This window comes from Pelodiscus sinensis, chromosome 30, assembly GCF_052426305.1.
Source record: "Pelodiscus sinensis isolate ZL-2025 chromosome 30, ASM5242630v1, whole genome shotgun sequence".
Classification (NCBI taxonomy): domain Eukaryota; kingdom Metazoa; phylum Chordata; order Testudines; family Trionychidae; genus Pelodiscus; species Pelodiscus sinensis.
Window position 1 is genome coordinate 15,548,966 of NC_143081.1, and position 24,046 is coordinate 15,573,011.

General features: G+C 46.5%; 4 protein-coding genes and 1 non-coding gene across 5 annotated transcripts in view; 3 read left to right on the top strand and 2 right to left on the bottom strand.

Annotated features, from left to right (window-relative positions):
- The window catches only part of LOC102462711 (olfactory receptor 14J1-like), an 80,975-nt gene that overhangs the window by 12,870 nt on the left and 44,059 nt on the right, over positions 1-24,046 (top strand). The window lies entirely within an intron of this gene.
- On the top strand, positions 4,207-4,279 carry TRNAT-UGU (transfer RNA threonine (anticodon UGU)). Its single transcript has one exon. It is a non-coding gene; the product is annotated as a tRNA-Thr (tRNA).
- On the top strand, positions 11,109-12,540 carry LOC102459559 (olfactory receptor 5G9-like). The gene has a single exon (XM_006122766.3). The coding sequence runs from the start codon at positions 11,602-11,604 to the stop codon at positions 12,538-12,540; it is 939 nt and encodes a 312-aa protein (XP_006122828.2). The 5' UTR covers positions 11,109-11,601.
- Positions 16,347-17,907, bottom strand: LOC102459785 (olfactory receptor 5BS1-like). The gene has a single exon (XM_075911861.2). The coding sequence runs from the start codon at positions 17,289-17,291 to the stop codon at positions 16,347-16,349; it is 945 nt and encodes a 314-aa protein (XP_075767976.2). The 5' UTR covers positions 17,292-17,907.
- LOC102460029 (olfactory receptor 6F1-like) lies at positions 22,616-23,611 on the bottom strand. The gene has a single exon (XM_006122768.3). It carries the CDS (start codon positions 23,609-23,611, stop codon positions 22,616-22,618), a length of 996 nt encoding a protein of 331 aa, XP_006122830.3.

Below are 24,046 nucleotides of genomic sequence, written 5' to 3' on the forward strand. Positions count from 1 at the left end.
ACACACACACTGGCTGGTTATTTGAAATGACGAGGTGGTTTAGTTGGGCTTAATAGGGTGCTGCACAAGATGGCGTCTGGAGGACACTTCCAACCCTCATCTTTCATGTTTCTACGACGTGGAATGGAATTTCCTAGGGCACTTGGCAAATCGCTGACTTAATAGGTTGGAGACACAACCAGTTACCAACACTAGTGGCTCACAGCTTGATCCACAAGCTGAAATATCCACAGAACCTCAAGGAACTTGGTTACCCAAATCATATTTAAATTCAATGGGAGTTGGGTGCCCCATTCCATTAGCCTATTTAGAAAATAATTAGGACACAATAATAATTACACAAACTGGTCATAGGAGAGGAAACAGAGGGAAGGGGACAGATACACAGGGCTGGTGGAATCGTGTTGGTCCAACGGGATGAGACAGAGGGAAGGGGGCATTTATGCAGGGCTGGTGTAGCCGAGTTGATCCCAGGGGATGAAATAGAGGGAAGAGGGAAGATAGACAGGGCGGGTGTAGCCGTGTTGGTCCCAGGGGATGAGACTGAGGGAAGGGGGCAGATATGCAGGGTTGGTGTAGCTGTGCTGGTCCCAGGGGAGGAGACAGAGGGAAGGGAGAAGATATACAGGACTGGTGTAGCCGAGTTGGTCCCAGGGGATGAGACAGAGGGAAGGGGGGCAGAAAACCCCATTTATAACACTATTGGAGTGACTAACTCCTCTGCTGGTAAATAAGGTCAATATACTTTTAAGTCCTTGAATGCTGGGATGGTGCATAGGGGCACTAAGGGAATTAGGTACCAAAATCCCATCGCGTTCTTATAGGAGCTGGACACCTTACTCCTTTGGTCACCTTAGAAATCTAGCCTAATGTATTTAGGTGTCCCATTCTCATTGGCTGTCAATGTTGTTTGATCTCCTAAATCAACCCGGAATGGGCGTGTTTCTGGTGGGGTCCTGCAGAGATTGCTTCTGGGCCCTTACGCTAGTTCACACTTTTATTAAGGACCTAGGAGCATCGTCAGATCACTGCTACCATTTGCAGATGAGACACAAACGGAGGCGTGGTAACGAACCAAGAGCGGAGGTTACAAATACACGGCGCTCGGGGCCGTTTGGTAAACCAGTGCAAGCAAAAATAGGATTTTCTACAGCTAACTGTGAATCGATGAACGGCCTTAACGTATTTGGACCTTCCCTGCTGACATAGACTCTCCCTGGTGACAGGGTTCTGTACTGCACAGGAACGACTATCACCTCCAGAACAAAGGAACCAAATTCCGATTTTACAATCTCCACTGTTTCGACATGTGTTAAAGTATGTCCATGAAACATGGCCCAGGGGACTAAGCCGAACCCAGAAGGGCCCGAAGCTGAGTCTAGGAATCCAGAGGCCAAAAGCTGTTCTGGGCCCATCACAGAATTAGGATGGAAGATTTTCCTTTGGACTTTGCTTGTACCTCGGGGTGGGGCAGAAGGTTCACCTCACCCACAGTACGCCCCCCTTGATCTACCTATCACCTCCATCCGACCCTCCATCTGGACAACCATCTGACACCTGTCCATCCGTTTCCCCCTCCTTCTGCTATTTGTCCATCCAATTATGTACCCCTTGGACTGGCTAATTGTGCTTCTGCATGTCTGCAAACCTGCCTTAAGCCATCCGTCTGTCTAATCATCCCTCGGGCCACCTGGCTAAAGGTGCTTCCACTCCCCTTCTCTGTCGCTTATAGGGCAGTGGGCTTCGGTGGGCAGGGGCTGCTGGCACTCGATTCAATGTAAAGATCTAGCCTGAAATTCAGTAGCTAAGGCACTTTCCCCTGGTCTCTGTGTGTGGTTAGTTTTCGCAGGCAAAGCCGGTGGGATTGGAACTGGCAATAAGCTGGCAGTGTGACTGTAACTCTCTGCTAAGGGCAGCCCTGGCTGGGGGATAGACGGTAGCCAGCGCCTCCGTGGTCCCTGGTGGCTGATCAGAGACATGGCAGAGAGCAGTCTGTCTGTGGTGTGTACGTGCTGGACACTAAGGGTGCAGCTCTTTGCATGGGTCGGGTTACAGGGACAGAGGCCCAGCATGGAAGGAACATGTTAATTTCACAGACGCCTTGCTCAGATAAATCTATTTTTACAACTGTTTCCTTAACTGCTTGTTAAAACCATCCCAGCAAGCGACGCTCATTAAAAAGAAATCTCCCCAATGAGCCAGGCAATAACTGTGACACTAGAGGGATTTAAAGGAGGACACAGAGGTTATTAAAACTTTGCTTGCCTTAATCAGCACTCTGAGGAATGTCCAACCCAGCCCTGCCTGGCGCATTAACCACCATCTCCCAGCACTCCCGGCCAGCGGCAAACAAAGTTACTCGCTGTGTTAATGGGTCCCATGGAGGGCCATTAAAAAGGACACGCTGGTGCGAAATGCCAGCCTTAGAGGCATCCCCATAGGGCTGATTAGCTGAGAAAGTCAGCAGTGCTGATGAAAGTTAGAGAAGGGGAGGGACGGGGCTGTGAAAAACGCGCAGCGGTGCTTACAGCCAAAGGGTCAAGCAGCACTGTTCATTCCCAGCCCCTGTGGCTGCGTGAGACCCTGAGGAGTAAGGGGCAGGCCTGGCTGCCATGAAACCGACAGGATTCCCATGCCCTTAACCAAGGCAGCCAAGCCCAGGAGTCGGGAGCAAGAGGCAGTTCTGGGATTCCAGGCCTCAGGGGCAGGCCTCAGCCAGTGTGTCTGGGCCGTGACAGGCCCTGCTGTGCTGTCTCTGAACCCCAGCTCTGCCAGGGCCCTCAGTCCAAACCCATAGCCCCTCTACTGTCCCATCTCCGGGTTCACACACACAGCCCTGCTGTCCCAGCCTGGGCTCTCCACAACGCAGCACCCTGCTGAGGTTTCTTATTCCTGGTCTTCAGCCCCGTGGCTCCCCTCACCCCTCATTTGTCACTGCCTGTCAATCTTGGCCTGCAGCCCCTGCTACCCCCAGTTTGGGGCCCTCCCATCCCCACACCTCTATTGCAGTCCATTTATCCTGCAGGTGAGTGGGTTACATAGACACACCCCACATTTCTACATTTCACCAGGACCCCCTTCTGCAAATCCTGGCAAATTTGGCAAATAGTTTTGGACAATTTTGTGGGGGAAGGAAGAAGGGACAGGTCAGAAACCAGCTGTGATCTTTAGCCCAAGGACGAGCGCAGTTAGCTAGCTCAAGGCCCCGGTTGAACCCATACGGCTCCCCCCACCTGTCAGCTGGGACACTGGCAGTCTGTGTGCACGGCCAGAGACTACGGGAAGGTGTCACGAGTAGGTTGGGTCAGAATGGCAGGAAATCAGGGCCAGGTATAATTGAACTTGGGATCTTTGGTGCTTAATGCATAAGCCTCAACTGCTTGAGTTAAAAGCCAGCTGCCTGGTACCAAAGGCTGTAGAGCAAACTCATTCTCTCTCTATAAGTAAGCAGTCTCCGTGCCACTACATGACAGGTGTGAAGAAAGTGAATGAGGAACACTTATTTACTTGTTCCCATAACACAAGAACTAGGGGTCACCAAATAGTTTTAAACTTGCTGCCTATTAATTCTAACAAAAGGCAGTATTTCTTCACACAACACACTGTCAACCTGTGGAACGCCTTGCTAGAGGATGTGAAGGCCAGGACTTGAACAGGGTTCAAACAAGAGCTAGATAAATCCATGGAGGTTAGGTCCATCAATGGCTGTTATTCCTGCCCAGCCTGGCTGGTGTCGCTAGCCTGAGTTTGTCAGAGGATGGAAATGGGAGGGATCACTTGAAGATTCCCTGTTCTGTTCCCTCCCTTTGGGGCACCTGACATTGGCCACTGTTGGAAGATGGATACTGGGCTAGATGGACCTTTGGTCTGACCCAAGGAGTGGTATCCAGCTACATATCAGTGATAAGGCATTGCAGAGGGAATGAGAGAGAGAGAGAGGGGTGTGGAGAGAGATAGAGGGGGTGTATGGGGTTAGATAGATAGAGGGGGTATATGAGGTTAGATAGATAGAGGGGTGTATTATGATAGCTAGATTAGATTAGATTAGATTCCACTTTGTACAGTGTGCACAACTTGTACTTTCTGCAGATGGCTGAGAGCATCAGTAGGTTAGGATGCTGGGTCAAAGAATGTAGAACAACAAATTTGGACAGTTCTTGTGGCTGTGCTTACGTTAATGGGCATTTTAAAAATAGCAGTAAAGCAGGCTCCATAGCTCAGGGGTTAGAGCACTGGTCTTGTAAACCAGGAGTCGTGAGTTCAAATCTCACTGGGGCCTGGTCTTTTATTGTGTATGGTCAGAGCACATTTTATAAGTGGGAATGTTTCAGAATTAACCCTATAATCCCCCTAAATTAATATTCACAATAAATCTTCAGCCAGTGACTTATTTCTCTCTAGTTATTTGCCAGAATATGGGAATGGGCAATGGGAGGGATCACTCAATGATTCCATCTTCTTATTATTCCTTTTGGGGCACCTGGCATCGGCTGCTGTGGGCAGACAGGACACTGGGCTGGATGAACCTTTGCTCTGACCCTGCTGCCTCTCTAAAAACTTAGGAAAAACATAACTGCATTTTCTAAGCAAGTGCCTTTATTCTTAAGTGGTAAGCATTGCAGAGAAAACATACACGCCAATCAAATTACTTAGGTGTATGCTAAAAACTTTTCAGATGTCACCCATCCATCTTATGGGGTTCAGTAGGCCCTCATCCTTGTATTTCCTGCCAGGAAGAACGGTGGCCAATCTGAAACTCCAGGTCCTTTTCCTTTGCCAGATCAGAAGGAAGGCGCTGCGTGGACTTAAACCTACTTTAATCCAGGCTATTGGTCCAAAATTCCTGTTAGACTATAGAGTCAGGCATAGTTCCTTTATGAAGGCTTAAGAGTATATTTCAAACATAAAATCAGCTTAGAAATACTGATGAAGCACATGTGAAATGGAGGAGGGCTGCACCATGTATTCCATAATATATAATGGTGCGTTCAGCAGGAACTGCTGCCTTGCCCTTACTACAAAGCTTTTGCTAACAAATCTCTGACAAACTTCAGGATATCTCAAAAACCTTGTGGGTGACTTTTTTGTTGCCAAAGTTCGCACTATTAATTAGGTACCTTCTGCATATCCAGCCTTCGCAATCTGCTCTGGAGTGGGAAACATGCTCCATTCTTTTTGGAGACGAATTTTAGAAGAGTCCCAAATGTGATTTGCTAAATCTGGGTTCAGGGAGGGGATGATCAGAGGGAAGAGGACAGTGGAGAGGGGGCGGGGCCTGAGCGGAGAAGTGATGGAGAGTGGGTGGGACCACAGGCTTACAAGCTCACCTCCCCACTACCCATGGCATTGGGGCTGAATTAGCATCTCTGGCTCACCAGTGTGTGGGGTGCCAGCCACCACAGCTCCCTACTGGGTGCGGTGGGAATATTCCAGTGCCCCTAGCAGGCCTGAGTAGCCCCCCATGGATAACCCCAGCACATTAGTAGGTTTTGGGACATCATGTGTGAATTTAGGAGGGGAAGCCCCATCCCTTCCATTTACCCAGTAAATGGAGGAGTCACCTAATGGGGCCCAGTAGCATGTGGCTATTTCTGATGCGCACTCCAGGGTTGAGGGAAGTTCCTTTCGTTGTGCATCTGAGGGTATGTCTACACTGCCGAGTTTTTCCAGTAAAACAGATGTTTTTCCAGAAAAACTACACTTACATCCACACTGCTATCGCGTTTTTTCAACAGAAAGTTGAAAGAACTGAGGGTTTTTTCTGATGGCGGTAAGCCTCATACTATGAGGAAGAACGCTTTTTGCGAAAAAGCTTTTTCAAAAAAAGGCACGTGGGGACGCGGAAGAGAGTGTCTTTTCAAAAGAAGAGGCCTCCAGGAAAAATCACAGGTGCCCTGGTGGCCACTCTGTCCATAATAATCACAACTGAAATGCGAGACGGAATCCAATAAATGTGTATGCTCTCTTTCAAAAGAAGTTCTTTTAGAAGATCTCTTCCAGAAAAGCTTCTTCCAAAAGAAGCCTGCAGTCTAGACACAGGGCTAGTGGTAGGGGGAGAAGCTAATTAGACCATTGCTCTTACAAGGTCATTGCTTAAGATGAAGTGATTTTGCTTTTCTATGAATCCAGCGGCAGACTGCTCCCAAGATGTGAGGAGTCGCCAGGGCCGACCTGAGCCCTTTTGGCACCCTGGGCCCGGGCACGCGACACCGCCCCTGGACGCACTGCGCAGGCACAGGCCCACCCCCGAGGCACATGACGCATGTACACACTGGCCATGGCCGCTGGTGCACAGCCTGGGGCCCGCCCCCAGGGTGGATGGCACATGCACTGCCCAGCCTGGCCTGGCGGGCACTGCTGGCAAGCGTGCCAGGCCGTGCAGGGCCTCGCAGCTGTGGGGGGAAGGGTGCTGATGGCTGGCACCGCAGGGCTGGCGCTGCGGGAACCGGGCGCGCAGCACCTGATGGCAGCTGTAAGGGATGCCACGCGCTCCTTACAGCTGCCATCAGGCACCCTTCATCGGTTGGCGCCCCAGGCAGCTGCCCGGCTCGTCCATGCCTCTGTCCAGCCCTGGGAGTCGCCTCTCCTTAATCTTCTTTGCTAAATTACACAATCTAAGGCAGGTTTTCTAACCCTTTGATCCAATGGTGGGCAACCTGCAGCCTGAGAGCCACACGTTTGGCCCATGAGATCTTTGTTGCCCACGCGCCCGGTTGCCAGATTCCACTGGTTTCCATCCACATCGTTTTTTCCCCCTTTTATTGGTATTAGTAACGTGACACACGCATAAAGCCAGGTCTCGTGAAGTGAGGGGCATGCTGATTGCACACAACCCTGACTTTGTGAGCCGTGCGCTCCCTCTGCATCCAATCAAAGCCCTGCTGCAGTTCAATCAGCACCCTCCGTGGATTCTAGGCACGCCAGCACCGTGAGCAAAACTAGCCTATCCTGGGAGAGCATCTTTGTTAGGACAATCTTGCGGCCCACTGAGAAGGAGGGAGGCTCATGTGGCCCGCTCACTAGCTTAGGTTGCCCATCGCTGCTTTAATCATTCTCATGGTTCTTTTCTCTTCCATTTATCTACATCCTCCTTGAGCTGTGGGCCCAGAACTGGACCCAGGATTCCGCCAGCAGTCACACCAGGGCCAAAGTTCTCTATTGTCACCTGAAAGTCCTCTGTTTAGAGTTCCCTAAGCCTAACCCTGTTTATGCATCACAAGATCACGGGAGCTCTTTTAACTACTGCCTCACACTGAGAGCTCTAGTTCAATTGCTTATCCACCACATATCCCTTACATTCTGTTTATTTTTATTGAAAATTGTCCTCTATTTTTGGGTGGGAGAGGGCAGAGAGAAGAGAAAAGAAACTCTACAGTTCAGGCTGTCTGCATCATTTCAACATTTGCTATTTTCTCAGAAACCAAAAACAAGGTAAAAATGGCATTGAAAGCCAAATGAAGCAGAACTGTTCTCTCATTTCATTTAGACATTTCCTGTCAAAGTTGTGCAAAAAATGATATTTTTGGCCACGGGTTCCTCATCTGTTTGGCTGTGGCATTGTCATTCTCTTGGCAACAGCTTCTCTTGGACACAGACAGACGCTGGATCCCCACCCCACCCACCCCCTGGAGCTAAAACCCAGTCCTTGGTGGACTCTTTGGGTACATCTACACTGCACACTTATTTCAAAATAGTTTTTCTGAAATAGCTTATTTGGAAATAGCATGAGGCCTCTGTTGAGAACCTGTGGCATAGCTGGAATGATTGGTGGAAGCGGACAATCCTCTAGTCAGAGCTCCAGTGAGTGGCACACTGGAGTCTTAGGGTGTGTCTAAACTACACCTCTCTATCGGCAGAAGGACGTAAATTAGATACATTGAAAGTGCAAATGAAGTGTGGATTTAAATATCCCATGCTTCATTTGCATAATCATGTCCTGGTGCTGTTTCGAGCAAGCGCCATTTCAAAACTGAAACCGTGGTTTAGACGCGGTTTTTCCAACAACGGAGCAGTTTTTCCTCACACAAGCAGAGAGGCCTTGTACAGTGGAGCACGGGATCTTTCAAAAAATTGCCCTGTTGTCGGAAAAAATGCGTCTAAACCGCGGTTTCAGTTTCGAAATGGTACTTGTTCGAAACAGTGCCAGGACATGATTATGCAAATGAAGTGGGGATTTAAATATCCCGAACTTCATTTGCATAATTCAAAATTGCACTTGCATGATTCGAAATGGTGCTTGTTCGAAACAGTGCCAGGATGTGATTATGCAAGTGAAGGGTGGGATATTTAAATCCTTGCTTCATTTGCACTTTTGAAACATCTAATTTACATCCCTCTGCCAACAGGGTACATCTACACTGCACGCTTATTTTGAAATAAACTATTCTGGAATAATTATTCCAAAATAGCTTATTTCAAAATAGAATGTCTATACTGCAAGAAAGACTCAAAATTAGTCCAAATCCATCTCTCTGAATGTGGATGTGCTCTCTCGATTTAGAGCCCCAGGAGGCATGGGGAGTGGCTATTTCAAAATAACAGCAGTGGCGTGTCTACACATGCCTTGTTTCCAAATAGCTATTTTGGAAGAGGCGTTATTCCTCATAGAATGAGGTTTACAGATTTCGGAATAAGCCGTCCTCTATTTTGAAATTATTTCAAAATAACGGAACATCTGTGTAGACACGTGCATTGTTATTTCGAAATAACGCTCATTCTCTCAAAATAACGGTCCAGTGTAGACACACCCTTAGCAGCTTCCCAGCTCTCCCAGGTTCAGCTGGCATCAGAGAGCAGTGCTCTAGGGACTCCCAGACCTGAGTTTGAGTCCCAGGCCCTCACACAGGCTGGGAAGCTGGTACAACTTGTACAATGGAAGAGCTGAGAGTCCTTGCACCAAATGATAAGCCCTGGAAGAGAATGGAATTGACTTCAAGCCAGGAGGAGCAGCATCCCCAGCACTTGCGCACATGGAATGAGCTTCTCCGTGCCCTGATTCTATGTGTGGGCTTTCCCAAAAGGAGCCTAAGGAAGTGAGGTGCCTAGAACTCTTATTGCCACTCAATGGCAAGTGGGTACCTGAACCCCTTTGAGTGGCAAGGACAGTCCACCCAGAAATGACCAAAAGTGGGATTAGGAGAAAGGGGCTGCAGGCAGCAAAGGGAGATGTGATCCTTCTAAGAACTCCCTGTCGAGGAAAAGGACAGCAGGAAGCAACATGGCAAGGTGTGTCCAAGTTGCAGCACCGAAGTGGAATTAAGGGCTCTACTTGTTTTAAGGAATTTCTAAGGCTCAGAGAGAGGCAGTGTGGGCAGGGATGTGATACGCATGTCAGATTTGTCTTGTTCGTTAAAAACCACCTGACTGGAATCTTCTGCATTTCCCATTCGTTTGCACTTTCCACTGGAGTCATTCGCCATCCCATCAAAATGCTTGTGTGAGTAAATAAGGGTTAGGGGCAATCGCCTTGAATTCCCCTTTCTGGAAGCATGGGGCAGCTCCACAGTATCTCAAATCCAGACCTTTGGATTGAAAACCAGCTGTAATCCCTTTGAAACTTAAGCTGACCCTTCCATCCATAGGACTTCCTGCCCCCACTCCCACCCACACCTGCAGACAGAGTAATCATACTACTAATGAACACTCACTTGTGATGGCAAATTAATGTGATGTAAACACATACTTCAGGGAACAGGTCCAGAAGTCCTCCCAGACCTCATTAGAACTTTGAAGTCAGATAAAGGGTATCTGTGTTCTCAAGTAAGGAAAGAGAAAGAAGGTCTTGATATGGATTAGATGCGGTTCTACCAAACTCTAACTATGCTGGAAAGAATTTGGCCGTTCAGCATTAAAAAAAGACAGTTTCCTTACATATCAGAGAGATCGACAGATAGATAGATACTCTCTCACCTGTGCCACTAGAACTCCAGAGGACTAGAACGGACATCGTATGGTTTTTCCCCTCCCCGTGCAGTTCTTGGGTGAGTTTGGCTTTATTATTTATATCAGGTCAGTGTGTTAAAATACCCCTATCCCTAGGAGGTGATGAATTGAGCAGCTTCGAGGGTACGCGTTCAGGTGAACGATTAAAATCAAGAAGCTAATTTAATTCAATCAACAGATTTGATTAAAGACCTAAAACAATTTCTCCAAGAAAACATAACATCAGTAATTTGTTTAGTTCTGCGAATTATTTTAAGGGTTTTCCCACTGTGTTTCCCATTCATGCACTAGATCAAGGAAGCTTTTTTTGATTTCAAATCCCCTGCTTCTCCTCCCGACTCTTGTCAGTCTTCATTCACTGGCATGGCTTTTAATTATTAATATTTTTAATCTCTGTCTTCTCCATTTACACCACAGCTATGTCCCCAAACAGTGTTCTTTCTTGCGTTAGCAACCACTTCCCAAAACTTAAGTGACACAAATTCTTTTCTGGTACCAGATGAAATGGTTAAGTTAGCCTGGGGTCTTGAAACTGCAGCTCAACATTGAAAAAAATTACAATATAATAATAGAGTGAAGTAGGATTCTGCATGTCAAAAATTTGATCTGTCTATAGCATAGATCTAATACCTTTCCCAGACCTGAAGAACTATAGGTACATAGGAAAGCTTGTCTCTTTCACAGAGAAGTTGGTCCAATAAAGTATATTAGCTCAGTCATCGTCTCTCTCTCCCACCCACACCCCCTATCTATCTATCTATCTATCTATCTATCTATCTATCTATCTATCTATCTATCTATCTATCTATCTATCTATCTCCCCCTGAAGCCAGCCTTGCCTCCAGCCTTTGTCCAGATTCCCGTGCAAAAGATGTCACCTGGTTCTCCTCCCCTTCCAGGCTCAGGTTGCAGAAAGAGTCAGCCATTGTGTATATGAGGGAGGCTGTCACACCAAAATTTGCATCGCTATTGGTGCAGTGCCCAGGGAAACTGAGGGGGTTACAACAGGCCAGTAGAACTCCCATGCAAGATAATGAAGCGAACCGAGCGAATACAACCCCCCACTTCGTCACAAGCCCTTCAATGCCTGTAAAGCTAACCCCGATTAACCCTTCCTGCATGTTTCTAGGCAAAAGGGAGGCAGAGTTGGAGCTGACATTGAACACTGAGGGGTGCAGAGGGAAGTGGTCACAGGCCCTAAAACAGGAAGAGGTTTTTGCAAAGAATCGCATGTTCCTTGAGGCTTTCTCAGCTATTTTTGGCACCACTGTTTGCTGATGGATGGGGATTTGCAATAGGCTGGAAAGAGAAGATTTTATGACTTCATTTCTCTGCTTGTTTATGCAGGTGCCATATGCTGTACTCACATTAACGAAAGGGCCATGCATGGTTCTGGGAGGGAGAAAAGTGTTTTCAGGTGAGAGGCAAGGAAGAGGAGTCGGAGGGGCCTCCATCTGTAGCAGAAGGGAAACTCCCAGCCAAAGGGAAGGAGACTGCGATGAAATACTAAAGACAAAGTCTTGCTCAGCTGAGGGCAGGCAGCAAATTGTCCTTTGACTACCTCTCTGTTTCTCTTCCATGGTTACCCTGTGTTCGAATCACAGTTTCACTTAAACCAATTCCAGTTCCGTTCTTGCATCTGAAGGGTTCCCCAGCTTAATGGCAAAGGACAATCGTAGCACGGTGACCGATTTCCTTCTCTTAGGACTGTCTGACGATCCCCAATTCCAGCCACTCCTCTTCCTGGTCTTTTTAGTGATTTATCTCACCACCTTCGTAGGGAACATGACGATCATGGCAGTGATAAAGGCTGACTCCCAACTTCACACACCCATGTACTTCTTCCTTTCCCAGCTGTCCTTTGTCGACATCTGCTATTCTTCTGTCACCGTCCCTAAAATGCTTGAGAATTTCCTAGCGGAGCAGAAGAAAATCTCTTTCCATGGCTGCATTGCTCAGATATTCTTTTTCACTCTGTTTGTTGGCGTTGAGATCTTCACACTCTCGGCCATGGCTTATGACCGATACGCAGCCATTTGTGACCCATTGCATTACATGGGGATAATGAACAAATGTTTCTGTGTCCAGGTGGTGTTCAGCACGTGGGCTTTGGGTTTCTTCCATGCCCTGATAAACACACTTCCTGTGCTGAACCTGCATTTCTGTGGACCCAATGTAATCAGCCATTTCAGTTGTGAGCTCCCTCCCTTACTACAACTCTCCTGCACAGAAGCCACCATCAATAAAGTGGTGCTTTTTGCAACTCTAGTAATATTTGGCCTGAGCTCTTTCCTCCTCACCCTCATCTCCTACATGCATATCATCTCCACCGTGCTAAAGATACGCTCTGCGGGGGGCAGGCAGAAAGCCTTCTCCACCTGCAGCTCCCACCTCATTGTGGTGGGGTTATTGTACCTGACAGGCTTCTTTCTGTACATGAAGCCAAACACAGATTCTCCGTCAATGCCAGACAGACTCATCTCCATCCAGTACAGCATCTTGACCCCCATGTTAAACCCTATCATCTACAGCCTGAAGAACAAAGAAGTGAAAACGGCGCTGGGGAAAATGCTCCAAAAATTCAAGTTCCTCAAGTAATGTTAGTATTATCCAGTGGGGATGTAATAAAGACTTACAGAAGAAATGTTGGACAAGGACTGATTCCATATTGTGACCCTACGTTATATAGACTAAGAGTGTGTGTATATTGATTGACTTTAATTTAATTCAGTATATTTATTCCTATAGTGGAAAGATGGTCTTTTCGATCATGACTAACGAGATCTGAGTGAAATTTCTGGTTCTTGTCTTGTCACCTTGGGAGTCATTTACACTACTTAGGTGATGGAGGTCCACAATTCCCATGATTATTAAACTGGCAGGTGTGAGATTTTCCTAGAAGATAAAGGGAATTGTCTTCTGAACCCTACTAAAAATCAATGGGATTTCCGAGCCCTACACCTTTTGGAATCCTTAAAAAAAATCCAAGCCTAAATTAATGGGAGCTTGCCACATGATCTTCATTGCTCTATAATATTAGTGTGAGTTGGGGATCGATATCTGGTACCTTTGAAAACCCCTTTCTTCAGCTCCCATGGGTAAGTTGAGGGAAATAATAACAACTTTCCCTCACTCCTTTCAACTCTTGTTTGAGTAGTCTTGTGGTAACTGGGCCAAAAAATTTACCCCCTAATTAGCTGTGAAAAGCTAGTGAAAATTCATAAAGATTCAAAGTAACATCAGATGTTGATGGGTTAAGAGAAACAGAAAGACTGAAGAGGTACAAACAAAAAGTTTACTGAATATACCCAAAGGCTGGGTTAATGTCATGCCTGGTAAATAAGGGTATGTCTACACAGCAAAGTTATTTTGAAGTAACTTTCCTAGCATCTACACAAGCCAACTGCTATTTCAAAATTAATTCGAAACAGTGGAGGGCTTATTTTGATATTGGTAAAACTCATTCCACGAGGAATAACACCAATTTCGAAATTGCTATTTCGAAATAAGCACTGTGTAGATGCTTATTTCGAAATAGGAGGCCTCCAGCCCTTCCCAGGATGCCCTCGGGCCGTCCTGGCCACAAGGTAACTTCTGACCTGATGCCCTGCCGGAACCAGTTCCGGCTGACCTTAAATGCGATTCAGTGCCCAATCAGTGTGGACGCGCTATTTCGAAATAGAAAAAAGCTACTTCAAAATGCATTTTGTGTGTAGTTGTGTTATTTCAAAATTAGATATTTCAAAATAACGCTGTAGTGTAGACAAAGTGAAACCAGGATCAAGGAATCAAAATTGTTGTGTTGGAAGTTAGGTCTAATTGGTGGACATAATTACATAGACATGCTCTATTGTGCCCATCGTTGCCCTACGTGGTCCTTCCAAGACGAGTAGTTTAGGGAAAAGCTGGTTATCATGACGCGATGTCTTTGGGGGTTGGACTCAATGAGGGGGCTGGACTCGATGATCTCCTGAGGCCTCTTCCAACCGTAGGGTTCTATGACTCTCTGACTCCAGCTGGTTGGAGAATGGGAAGGTGCAAGTTTCACCACCATGGCTGCTACTCCCAACATCTCTGGGATCCCCAGACCTTCTTCATCATAATCCCGGGAAATATCCTGAGCAGATGGGGTCAGAGAAACTGAGCCAGATGAGTTTTCCACTTCCTTTGGCTTTGGCTAAATGTCTAATATCACTGTGGACGTGAGAATCTGTTTCCCTCCCCTCTTCATGCATCCTTGCCCTTTCCTGTCCTATTTCTTCTCTCCCCTAGCCCTCGCCTTTGTCCAGCTGGTAGTAAAAGCCTGGCTGGACCAGACAAAACTGGGGGTTGGAGAATTTTGGTTTTTTTAATATTGGGGTAAGCTTGAGACCAGAGAGGCAGCTAAATGCAATGACCAAAACATCCCAATGCCCATTCAAGTTTGCCAAGTCTCCCAGTGGTTGGTAACCCCATGGGCTGAGCCATTGTTTATCCAACAGCGAGACGGCAAGTAAGAGAACCAGGAACAGCATGTTCTAGCTGTGTTGTTCTTTTCTTTCCCCCATTTCGCGTGCTTGTCTTGTTTGGTTTTCTAGGGGACTGGAAAGGTCTTTGATGACAGCAACAGCTTCAACCCATCTCATCCTACTTCTCTGTGCCCCAAGAAGGACTCCGTTATTCCCATTTTGAATATCAGCTAGAAGAACGTTGCACCAGGGGGGGTTTCTTTGAAAAATTCTCCAGCTAATGGGGAAGGGAATGCAGGATCTTGTCGGCATGAAATACTGACTTGAAACTTTGTATTTCAAATGCTTTTCAATGGGTTTTCTTCCCCTCTCACTCTCCCTATTGCTAATAAAAAGTCCCAAAGCTGTTTAGCAGTGTGTTTGCTCTAATAGGATATGTCAATCTTGCACCCTCTTTCAAGAGAGGGATGCAAATGAAGACGTTCGAAATTGCAAATGAGGTTTACCTGTTATTTCGAGAGAAGACCCTTCTCTCAAAATAACCGCTTCTTAACAGCGTCTGTTATTTCAAAATAGTTTTATTTTGAAATAGCGCCATAATGTGAATATGCAAATGAAGTGTGGGATATTTAAATCCTGGCTTCATTTGCAATTTCGAATGTCTTCATTTGTGTTCCTCTCTCAAAAGTGGGTGCAAGTGTAGACATACCCATACCGAGCAGGCTGAAGTCTGTGTATCACCAAAGCCCGAACTGGGTTTAATTGTTTCATGTTGGACACTTGCAGGGTCATGTGAACACTTGGGCTGAGATGGACCTTTTCAGATCAGCATCGGGGGGTTGTATTTAAGTTCCTTTTGATTTCCAGGGTATGTGAGTGTCTAACTCCCTTAGGCTCCCTTGATAATCCCAGGCTATAACACCCACCACCACTTGTGAGTTTGATTCTTCTTCTTCTTGCAAGGGCTGACAGGGTTCTTGGTTCCATGCACAATGTGATCTGACCAGTGACCCTGGGCCATATGGATCTGTCTACACAGCAAAGAAAATCCCATAGCAGCTGATTCAGGTCCAGAGGGCTCAGTCTGTCTCAGGCTCTGGCTTCCACCTTGCAGGGTCCTAGGACCTGAGCTGCTTCCCACCTCATACACCTGCACAGCAATGAAACAGCCCCACAGCCAGCCCTGGGCAATATAGGCCAGCAATGGCTGTCCAGTTGCTGTGCAGACAGACCTTAACAATGACTGGGGCATCAGATCCGCAAAATGCAAATCGTCTCAGGCTGCACATGGCCCTAAGGAAATACTAGATCCATAGAACATGAAGGTTGGGAGAGACCTCAGGAGTCATCGAGTCCAGCCCCTGCCCAACGCAGGTTTTTGTCAGGACTTAAAAACCTCTAGGGATAGAGATTCCACCCCTTTCCCTAGGGAACCCAGCCCAGTGCTTCATCATCTGTTAGGGAAATAGTCTTTCCTAATCTCCAACCTAGACCTCCCCACTGCCACTTGAGCCCATTGCTCCTCTTCTGACATCTGCCCCCACTGAGAACAGCCTCTCTCCAGTCACTGGTCTCCATTTAACGTTGATTTGTCTCAGACTACTTTGTTTTGAAGTCAGTTCAACAAAGGGGACCAAAGTATTTCAGTTCAGGAATGTTGACATGTTTTTTCAAATGAAAAAGACAGAGGGAAAATAAGTCGTCATTTTCAAATTGAGCATTTTCAGAACTATTTTATTTCATTATCTCTGTCTTTATCTCTGTCAATAAATAGATACGGGGTTTAATGAAAATATAGAAATAGATATAGGGGTGTGAGGGTGTGTTTTCAGAACAAAAATCTAATGCTGAAACACTAGAATTTCCCGTGATGAAAGTTTTCATTTTTACGATGCAAAACTCATAAAGATAAACAGAACCATGGGTTTATTGTGTGGCTGCACCTTTATTGAATAATTATTTCGGAACCATTGTGCTTGGAAAACATAGGCCTTTGCCTAGGACTTTCCGCAGGGCGGTGTGTACCTCTTTGTTTTTCAGGCTGTAAATGATGGGGTTTAGCATCGGCGTTACAATGCTGTATTGCACCGTGACTAGCTTTTCGAAGGAGGCCCCCGAGGCTGGTCTCAGGTACTTGCAAAAAGCTGTTCCGTAGAAGAACAGAACCACAGTCAGATGGGATCCGCAAGTGGAAAAGGCCTTGCGCCGCCCCTCCGTGGAGCGGATTCTGAGGATTGAGGAGATTATGAGACCATAAGAGACAATGATCACAGAGGAGGAAGCCAGTCCCACAAAAACACTGGAGGTGAGAACCACCACCTCATTGACCATGGTGTCACTGCAGGCGATATGCAGAACTGTGGGGATTTCACAACAAAAATGATTGATTTTGTTGACCTGGCAGAAGTGCACTCTTAGGATGAGAAGGGTGTTGACCAATGCAACAGTAAACTCAATTTTCCAAGCCCCTCCGGCTAGCTGGATACACACCTCTTTGCTCATGTTTTGTATGTAGGTCAAAGGGTGACATATGGCTTCGTAGCGATCGTATGCCATGGCAGAGAGCATGAAGATCTCTGTCGTGCCTGATGCCAGAAAGAAGAACATCTGGACGAGGCAGCTGTTGATAGAAATCGTTTTCTGCACTGCGAGGAAATTCACCAGCATCCCTGGGACAGTAACTGAGGAATAGCAGATATCGACAAAGGACAAGTTACTCAAGAAGAAATACATGGGTGTGTGTAAGTGGGGGTCTGCCCATATCACCAATATGATCAGCATGTTCCCCAGAAGGGTGATCAGGTAAATAACCAAAAACACCAGGAAGAGGAACATCTGGACCTGTGGGTCACTGGAGAGCCCCATCAGAATAAACTCAGTCACTGCCGTGTGATTCTCCATGCTCACTGGTTGAACAAAACACTAACCTGTAAAGAGAAAAACAAGAAAAACATCCGCAGACATGAAGACTGAGGCTTTCAAAGGAGAACGTAAGAACAGCCACACCGGGTAAAGGTCCATCTAGCCCAGTGTCCGGAATTTCAATGACCGTTCAGCGTCCAACACCCCTCAATACTCTTGAAACGCGGAGTCAAAAGTGAGAAAGTGTAAAGCAGTGGATCCAGCGTGTCCTTACTCTGACAATTAACAAAAGATCGATGGATAGCCAAAGCCCTGTCTGAAGGTTTCTTGCAAACTGAGCCATGGTAGGTCAGCTACCTACATGGTTACCTTCACCTAGCAGGCAGAGCATCAGGACTGCCAGCAGTGAAGTGGGATTATGGCCGTGGTTCTCAACGTGTGGACCCTGGATCACTAGCGGTCTGCGACCATTTCACAGATGGGCTGCCAGCTCAAGTTCTGCCCTCCCCCCCCCCCTTGCAGCAGGGAGCCTGCGCTGGAACTCTGGATGGGGGAATGACAGCATGGGAAAATGCTCACCTGGAGGCTTTGCCTGCTGTTCCCGTTGGCTGGAATCGTGGCCAATGGGAGCAGTCCGGGGCACATAACCAGATAAGCATCCCCCATCCCTCTGCTCTGCATCCCTGTGAGGCACACCTCACCCACCAAGATCCCACACGCCCACCCTGCTCCTGCACCCTCCCTCCTGACCAACTTTGCACCCTCAGCCTGCTCCTGCACCCAACCTCCCACCCAGACCCCTCACCCTCAGCCCACTCCTGCACCTAACCTCCTGGTCAGACTCTCCCCATTTTGTCTTCATGGGTCTGCGGAAAGGTCTACATTGAGCAGGGTGGGCAGTGGGCCAAAACGTTTGAGCACCACTGGCTTATGGACTGATCAAGAGAAGGGCCAGGGTGGAAAAGATTTACAGACTGAGTATAGCAGGTTCTTGCTACTATTAGTCAAGTTATATAGTTATATTTGTTGGTATCAGTGAAGAAGAAGAGAGAGGAAGGGAGAGGGGGAAGAATTTGATTATTAATCATTCCAGTGAACCTCACAAGTTGTGAGCCTGCTTCCCCCATCCTTACTCAAGGGGAGTGGTCTCACACAATCTACACAATCCCGTTGCCATTCAATGGCCATTCTTCAAAATTCCGGACTTTTACCATTTACACCAGGGACTATTAACCAATGGAGCCATTTGACAGACGAGTTCTCCAGCACTGTAAAACCTCTGATCGAGGCTGGAAGTCTCTCTGAATGGTGTGTCTGAGGGCAGCAATAGGTTTTTGGACCAGCTACAGAAATGACTGAGTGGAATTCTATGGCCTGTAAGATGCTGAATGTTACAATTGTAGCTACAAGTAGCTATGTGACCTCCACTTTCCCCACTCCATTTGTCTGTGCTTAAAACTGGAAAATGATAAGAACCCATGTGTTTAAAGTCCTTTGAAATTTGTAGTAGAAAATATAGACACACCACTGTTAGATGAGACCTATGCCCCAGTGGTTTGTTTAGTAATTGTGCAAGGTAACATGTTCAAAAGCGCCCGTTTTACCGACAGTTCCTGTTACTGCTAAAGGATTTTACTAAACTGTGGGTGGTCATACATCAGAAGGGACAATGAGAGGTCCTCAAGACCCGTACCCCTGCCGTCACAGCAAGACCAAACACCATCTAGATTATCTCTGATAGATGGGGCTACTTAGGGCTACTTGGGACTACTATATGGTGGGTACATAGCTGGCTATATAACCCTTCTCAGAGAGAAGTTATTAACGGTTCACAGTCATGCTGGAAGGGCATCACAAGTGGGGTTGTGCAGGGGTCTGTTTTGGGACCAGTTCTGTTCAAAATCTTCATCAATGATTTACATAATGGCATAGAGAGGACACTTATTAAGTTTGCAGATGATCCCAAGCTGGGAGGGATTGCAACTGCTTTGGATGATAGGGTGATAATACAAAATGATCTGGACAAATTGGAGAAATGGTCTGAGGTAAACAGGATAAAGTTTAATAAAGACAAATGTAAAGTGCTCCACTTAGGAAGGAACAATCTGTTTCACACACACAGAATGGGAAGCGACTGTCTCGGAAGGAGTCCTGCAGAATGGGATCTAGGGGTCATAATCTAAATATGAGTCAGCAGAGTGACACTGATGCAAAAAAAGTAAATATTATTCTGGGCTGCATTAACAAGAGTGTTTTAAGCAAGACACGAGAAGTCATTCTTCCGCTCTGCTCTGCATTGATTAGACTTCAATTGGACTATTGTGTCCAGTTCTGGACACCACATTTCAGGAAAGATGTGGAGAAATTGGAGAAAAACAACAAAAATTATGAAAGGTCTAGAAAATATGACCTATGAGGGAAGACTGAAAGAACTGGGCTTGTTCAGTTTGGAAAGGAGGCGACTGAGAGGGGACATGAGAGCAGCTTTCACGTATCTAAAAGGATGTCACAGAGAGGAGGGAGAAAAGTTGTTCTCCTTGGCCTCTGAGGACAGGACAAGAAGCGATGGGCTTAAACTGCAGCAAGGGAGGTTTAGGTTGGACATTAGGAAAAAGTTCCTACCTGTCAGGGATGGTCTAGATGGTGCTTGGTCCTGCTGCGAGGGCAGGGTGCGGGAGTTGATGATCTTTCAAGGTCCCTTCCAGTTCCAGTAGTTTGTGATTATCTAACCTGCTCTCCAGTGATGAAGATTCCACAAACTCCCAAGGTCAGGCTGTAGTGAAATTTGAAATCATAACCCTGATTCATAAGACCAGTGCTCTAACCCCTGAGCTTTGCAGCCTGGATTGAGTGTGCCCTGCATAAAATATCATGTCTTTGAAGGAACGGCAGAAGCTGCCTTGCTATTAGGAAAGCCTGGGAAAGGGCAGGTTTTTGTGACGGTCAGGGAGTAGAGACCCACAAAATCCACCTGTGTCCAACAGCCCCAGGAAAGAATCCCCTTTCCAATTGGTGATTTGGCTCTCATTGTTTTATTGTGTGTCTTTGTGTGTGTCAGCATAGTGTGTTTGTGAGTGTGGGGGGGTTTGTAGTCCTGAAATGGAAATCCAAGTTCAAATTGCACCACACTGAAATATTGCATGGTGTGTTTCACTGATCCATTGACAGTCAGTGCTCTGTGTGTAGTGTGGATAACACCAAGAGCTGGCCTTGTTCACATAGCTTTCCTGTGCCTGGATTTAGGACTTGTATGCCTCATGATGGCAGACACAATGAGGCTCGAAAAATTACACTGCAGACATCTCTCCATCTGTATTACTTTACTAAAACACGGGCACGAAGCACCTTGATGCATGTATCAGAGCACACCAGAAAAAAAATGAAGGAAGAGTTTTGCAAGGAGCATCTGGTTTAAAAAACAATTGAAGCACATATAACATTTCAGTAAAACAGTCTTGGATGTCAAAAATGTGCCTAAGAGGATCAACAGCATGAAGATTAGGGAAGAAATGGGAACTTGACCCATTTTGATGTGAAACAACAGATCTTATTCCAATTGATTTCTTTTTACATGAAAGAGAGAATGCAAGTTTCCCAGCTACATAGCTGTCTTGCTGTCTGCACAAAGCAATTGGAGTAACCCGCTAGACTCTTTGTAACCCACTAGTCTTTTTGGCCCATTGCCTACAGAAGTGTTCATTGCCCACTTCACTCTAACCACTTTCCTGAAGTAGCAGGTAACCCCTTACTAATCTGTCCCACTTTGTACTTAGCTGGGACGCTCTGATGACTTTTCCTAGCTCAGTAGAAGAGCTCTGCAAGTCCAGAGCTCATCTGTTCTATTGATGTGGGTACATTACCTCAACCACCTTGTCTCATGTCCTGGGAACAACACAATGACAATAGCATGGCAAACAACACGTTCAGGTGTGTGCATTATTTTCATCTTCCCTACTTAATTTCCAGAGCATCTATTCATGTGTTTTTTTTCTTTGAAAAATACTCTACTACTGTCGTGATGGGGTTTGAGATAGATTAGAAGATCCAGAATATAAAAGATCATCACACTCACTCTGATTCTAGGCAAATGATATCATCATGAATGCATGCTAGTTTCCAAATTCCAGTCTCTGCCATTTCCTATCTTGCCTGAATGTCTTAGATGCCACAAGAGGAACAGGGAGGATTCATGTTCCAAAGCAGCCAACTCCATCTTCGGAGAATGATCTGTGGTCGTCACAGACATCCTCTTTTATATCTGTCCCTCTACTGGACGTTAATTTCCACTTGCTGTTCTCTGCCTTGAATATTCATAATTGATTCCAGGAGGAGTCAGAAAATAGACATTTATTCCATCAGAAATGTGCTTAATGGAGCTTCTTGTTCTGAAATGATGACAGCTCTGTCTGATTCAATAATTAACCACAATGTCACCACACAGTTTACATGGAACTTCATCACCATAAGGCGGGGCTCCCAAGAAGTTCATGATACAAGCCAGTTCAAAGAATGAAGCCACATAAGTGCATCCACTCAGGGATGTGACTACCCCCACTCTTAGTAGCATGTTAAGTAAATCCAAGTCCTAGTGTGGACAGTGATAGGTTGAGGAAAGAATTCTCCCATCATCCTGTCTGCTTAAACCTCCCTTGCTCCCCTTTAAGCCCATTGCTTCTTGTCCTATCATCAGAGGCCAACAACAACAGTTTTTTCTTTCTCCTCCTTGGAACTCTCTTTTAGATATTTGAAAACTGCTATCATGTCCCCTCTCAGTCTTCTCTTTTCTAAACTAAACAAGCCCGGTTCTTTCAGTCTTCCCTCATAGCTCGTTTTCTAGACCTTTCATCATTCTTGTTGCTCTTCTCTGGACCCTCTCCAATTTCTCCACATCTTTCTTGAAAAGTGCTGCCCAGAATTGGACACAAGACTCTAGTTGAGACCTAATCAGCACAGAGTAGAGCAGAAGAATGACTTCTCGTGTCTTGCTCACAACACTCTTATTAGTGATAATGTTAACTTCTTATATTTAAAGTATTGTAGTCCTGTAGTAGTAGCGCCATTGATTGGCCATTTAGGCCATTTATTGGCCATTTATGCCAAGCAATCATTTATGATAATCTACTCTGGCTTCCAGAATATGAATGAGAGATTTTGTGTGTGTCTCTGTGTGTGTGTGAGAGAGAGAGACAGACAGACAGACAGAGATAGAGACTGTGCATTGTAAACCTAGTTAAATTAAAAGGAATGAAGCATATTGACTTGCGGGATTACAAATTTAATGTTACACACACACACACACACACACACACACACACACACACACACACATGCTGAGATACGCATACTCCCTGCAGTACCCAGCTTCACCATCCGCTCTCTTGCAAGCCGCCATTGGAAATGTGTTTAGCCTTGGGCAACAGTAGACACCTTCCCGTCATGGCTTTCCTCAAAGCTTCCTGGACCTCCTTGTTTCTCAGGCAGTATATCACAGGGTTCAGCATGGGCGTCACCACCGTGTAGAACACGGACACCACCTTGTTGAAGTTGACCAAGTTGTTGGAGTCACTGGATGTTGGCCGCACGTACATGAACATCAAGGTGCCAAAGAAGATGGCCACTACGGCCAGATGGGAGCCACAGGTAGAGAAAGCTTTCTGGCGCCCCGTGGCCGAAGGAATCTTCAGGATTGTCACCAGGATGAGGACGTAGGAGACCATGATCAGGAGGAAGGAGCTGACAATGATGCCAGTGGCCACAATGAAATTGATGGTCTCAACCTCGCGGGGATCCATGCAGGAGAGCTTCAGCAAGGGTGAAGTATCACAAAAGAAGTGGTTGATCTGGTTGGGCCCACAGAAGGGCAACTTGCAGACCGAGACCAGGGGTGGAACGTTGACAAGGAAGGCTCCTACCCAAGAGCTCATGGCCAACCGAAAACAAACACTGTTACTCATGAGGATCGGGTAGCGCAATGGGTTGCAGATGGCTACATAGCGATCATAGGCCATAATGGCCAAGATGAAGCATTCAGCAGTACCCAAGCTGATGAAGAAGTACATCTGGGCAATGCAGCCAGTGTAGGAGATGGATTTGTCCTTGTCCAGGAAGCCCTCCAGCATCTTGGGGATGATGTTGGAGGTGTACCAGATCTCCAGGAAGGAGAAGTGGCTGAGGAAAAAGTACATGGGGGTGTGGAGGCGGCGGTCGATACGTACTATCAGGATTATGATGATATGTCCAGACAAGGTCACCAGGTAGATGACCAATCCCGCCAAAAACAGCAACAGTTGCAGCTTCTGGAGGCTGGGGAAGCCCAGGATGATGAAGTGGGTCACTAGTGTTGCATTCCCAGCCCTCATGGTGGCATTATGTGATCTGTGGGATTAAAACAAAGCAAAAAACACACAATGGCTTCTTATGATTGAACACATGACTAAGTAAAATGGCAAGAGAGAGAGATGGGGTGTATGGGGATAGATAGATTTTGAGGGTTACACTCTTTCAGTTACAGGGTTTGGCTGGCTGGTTCTTGCTCACATGCCAAGCGTCTAACTTTTAACCTTCAACACAGTCTCACAGGACAGTGTGACAGGTCAGCTGGAGAAAGGCGGGCTCAGGGGAGCTATCATTAGTGGACTGATAATGGGATACAAAACTGTAAACAAAGAGAAGCTATTAAAGGCACCATGTTGGATTGGAGAGAGGTCACCAGCGGGATTCCTCAGGGATGTCTCCTGGGTCTGGTGTTTGCTGTCTCTACTAATGACCTGGATGTAGAAATAGACAGCAGTGTG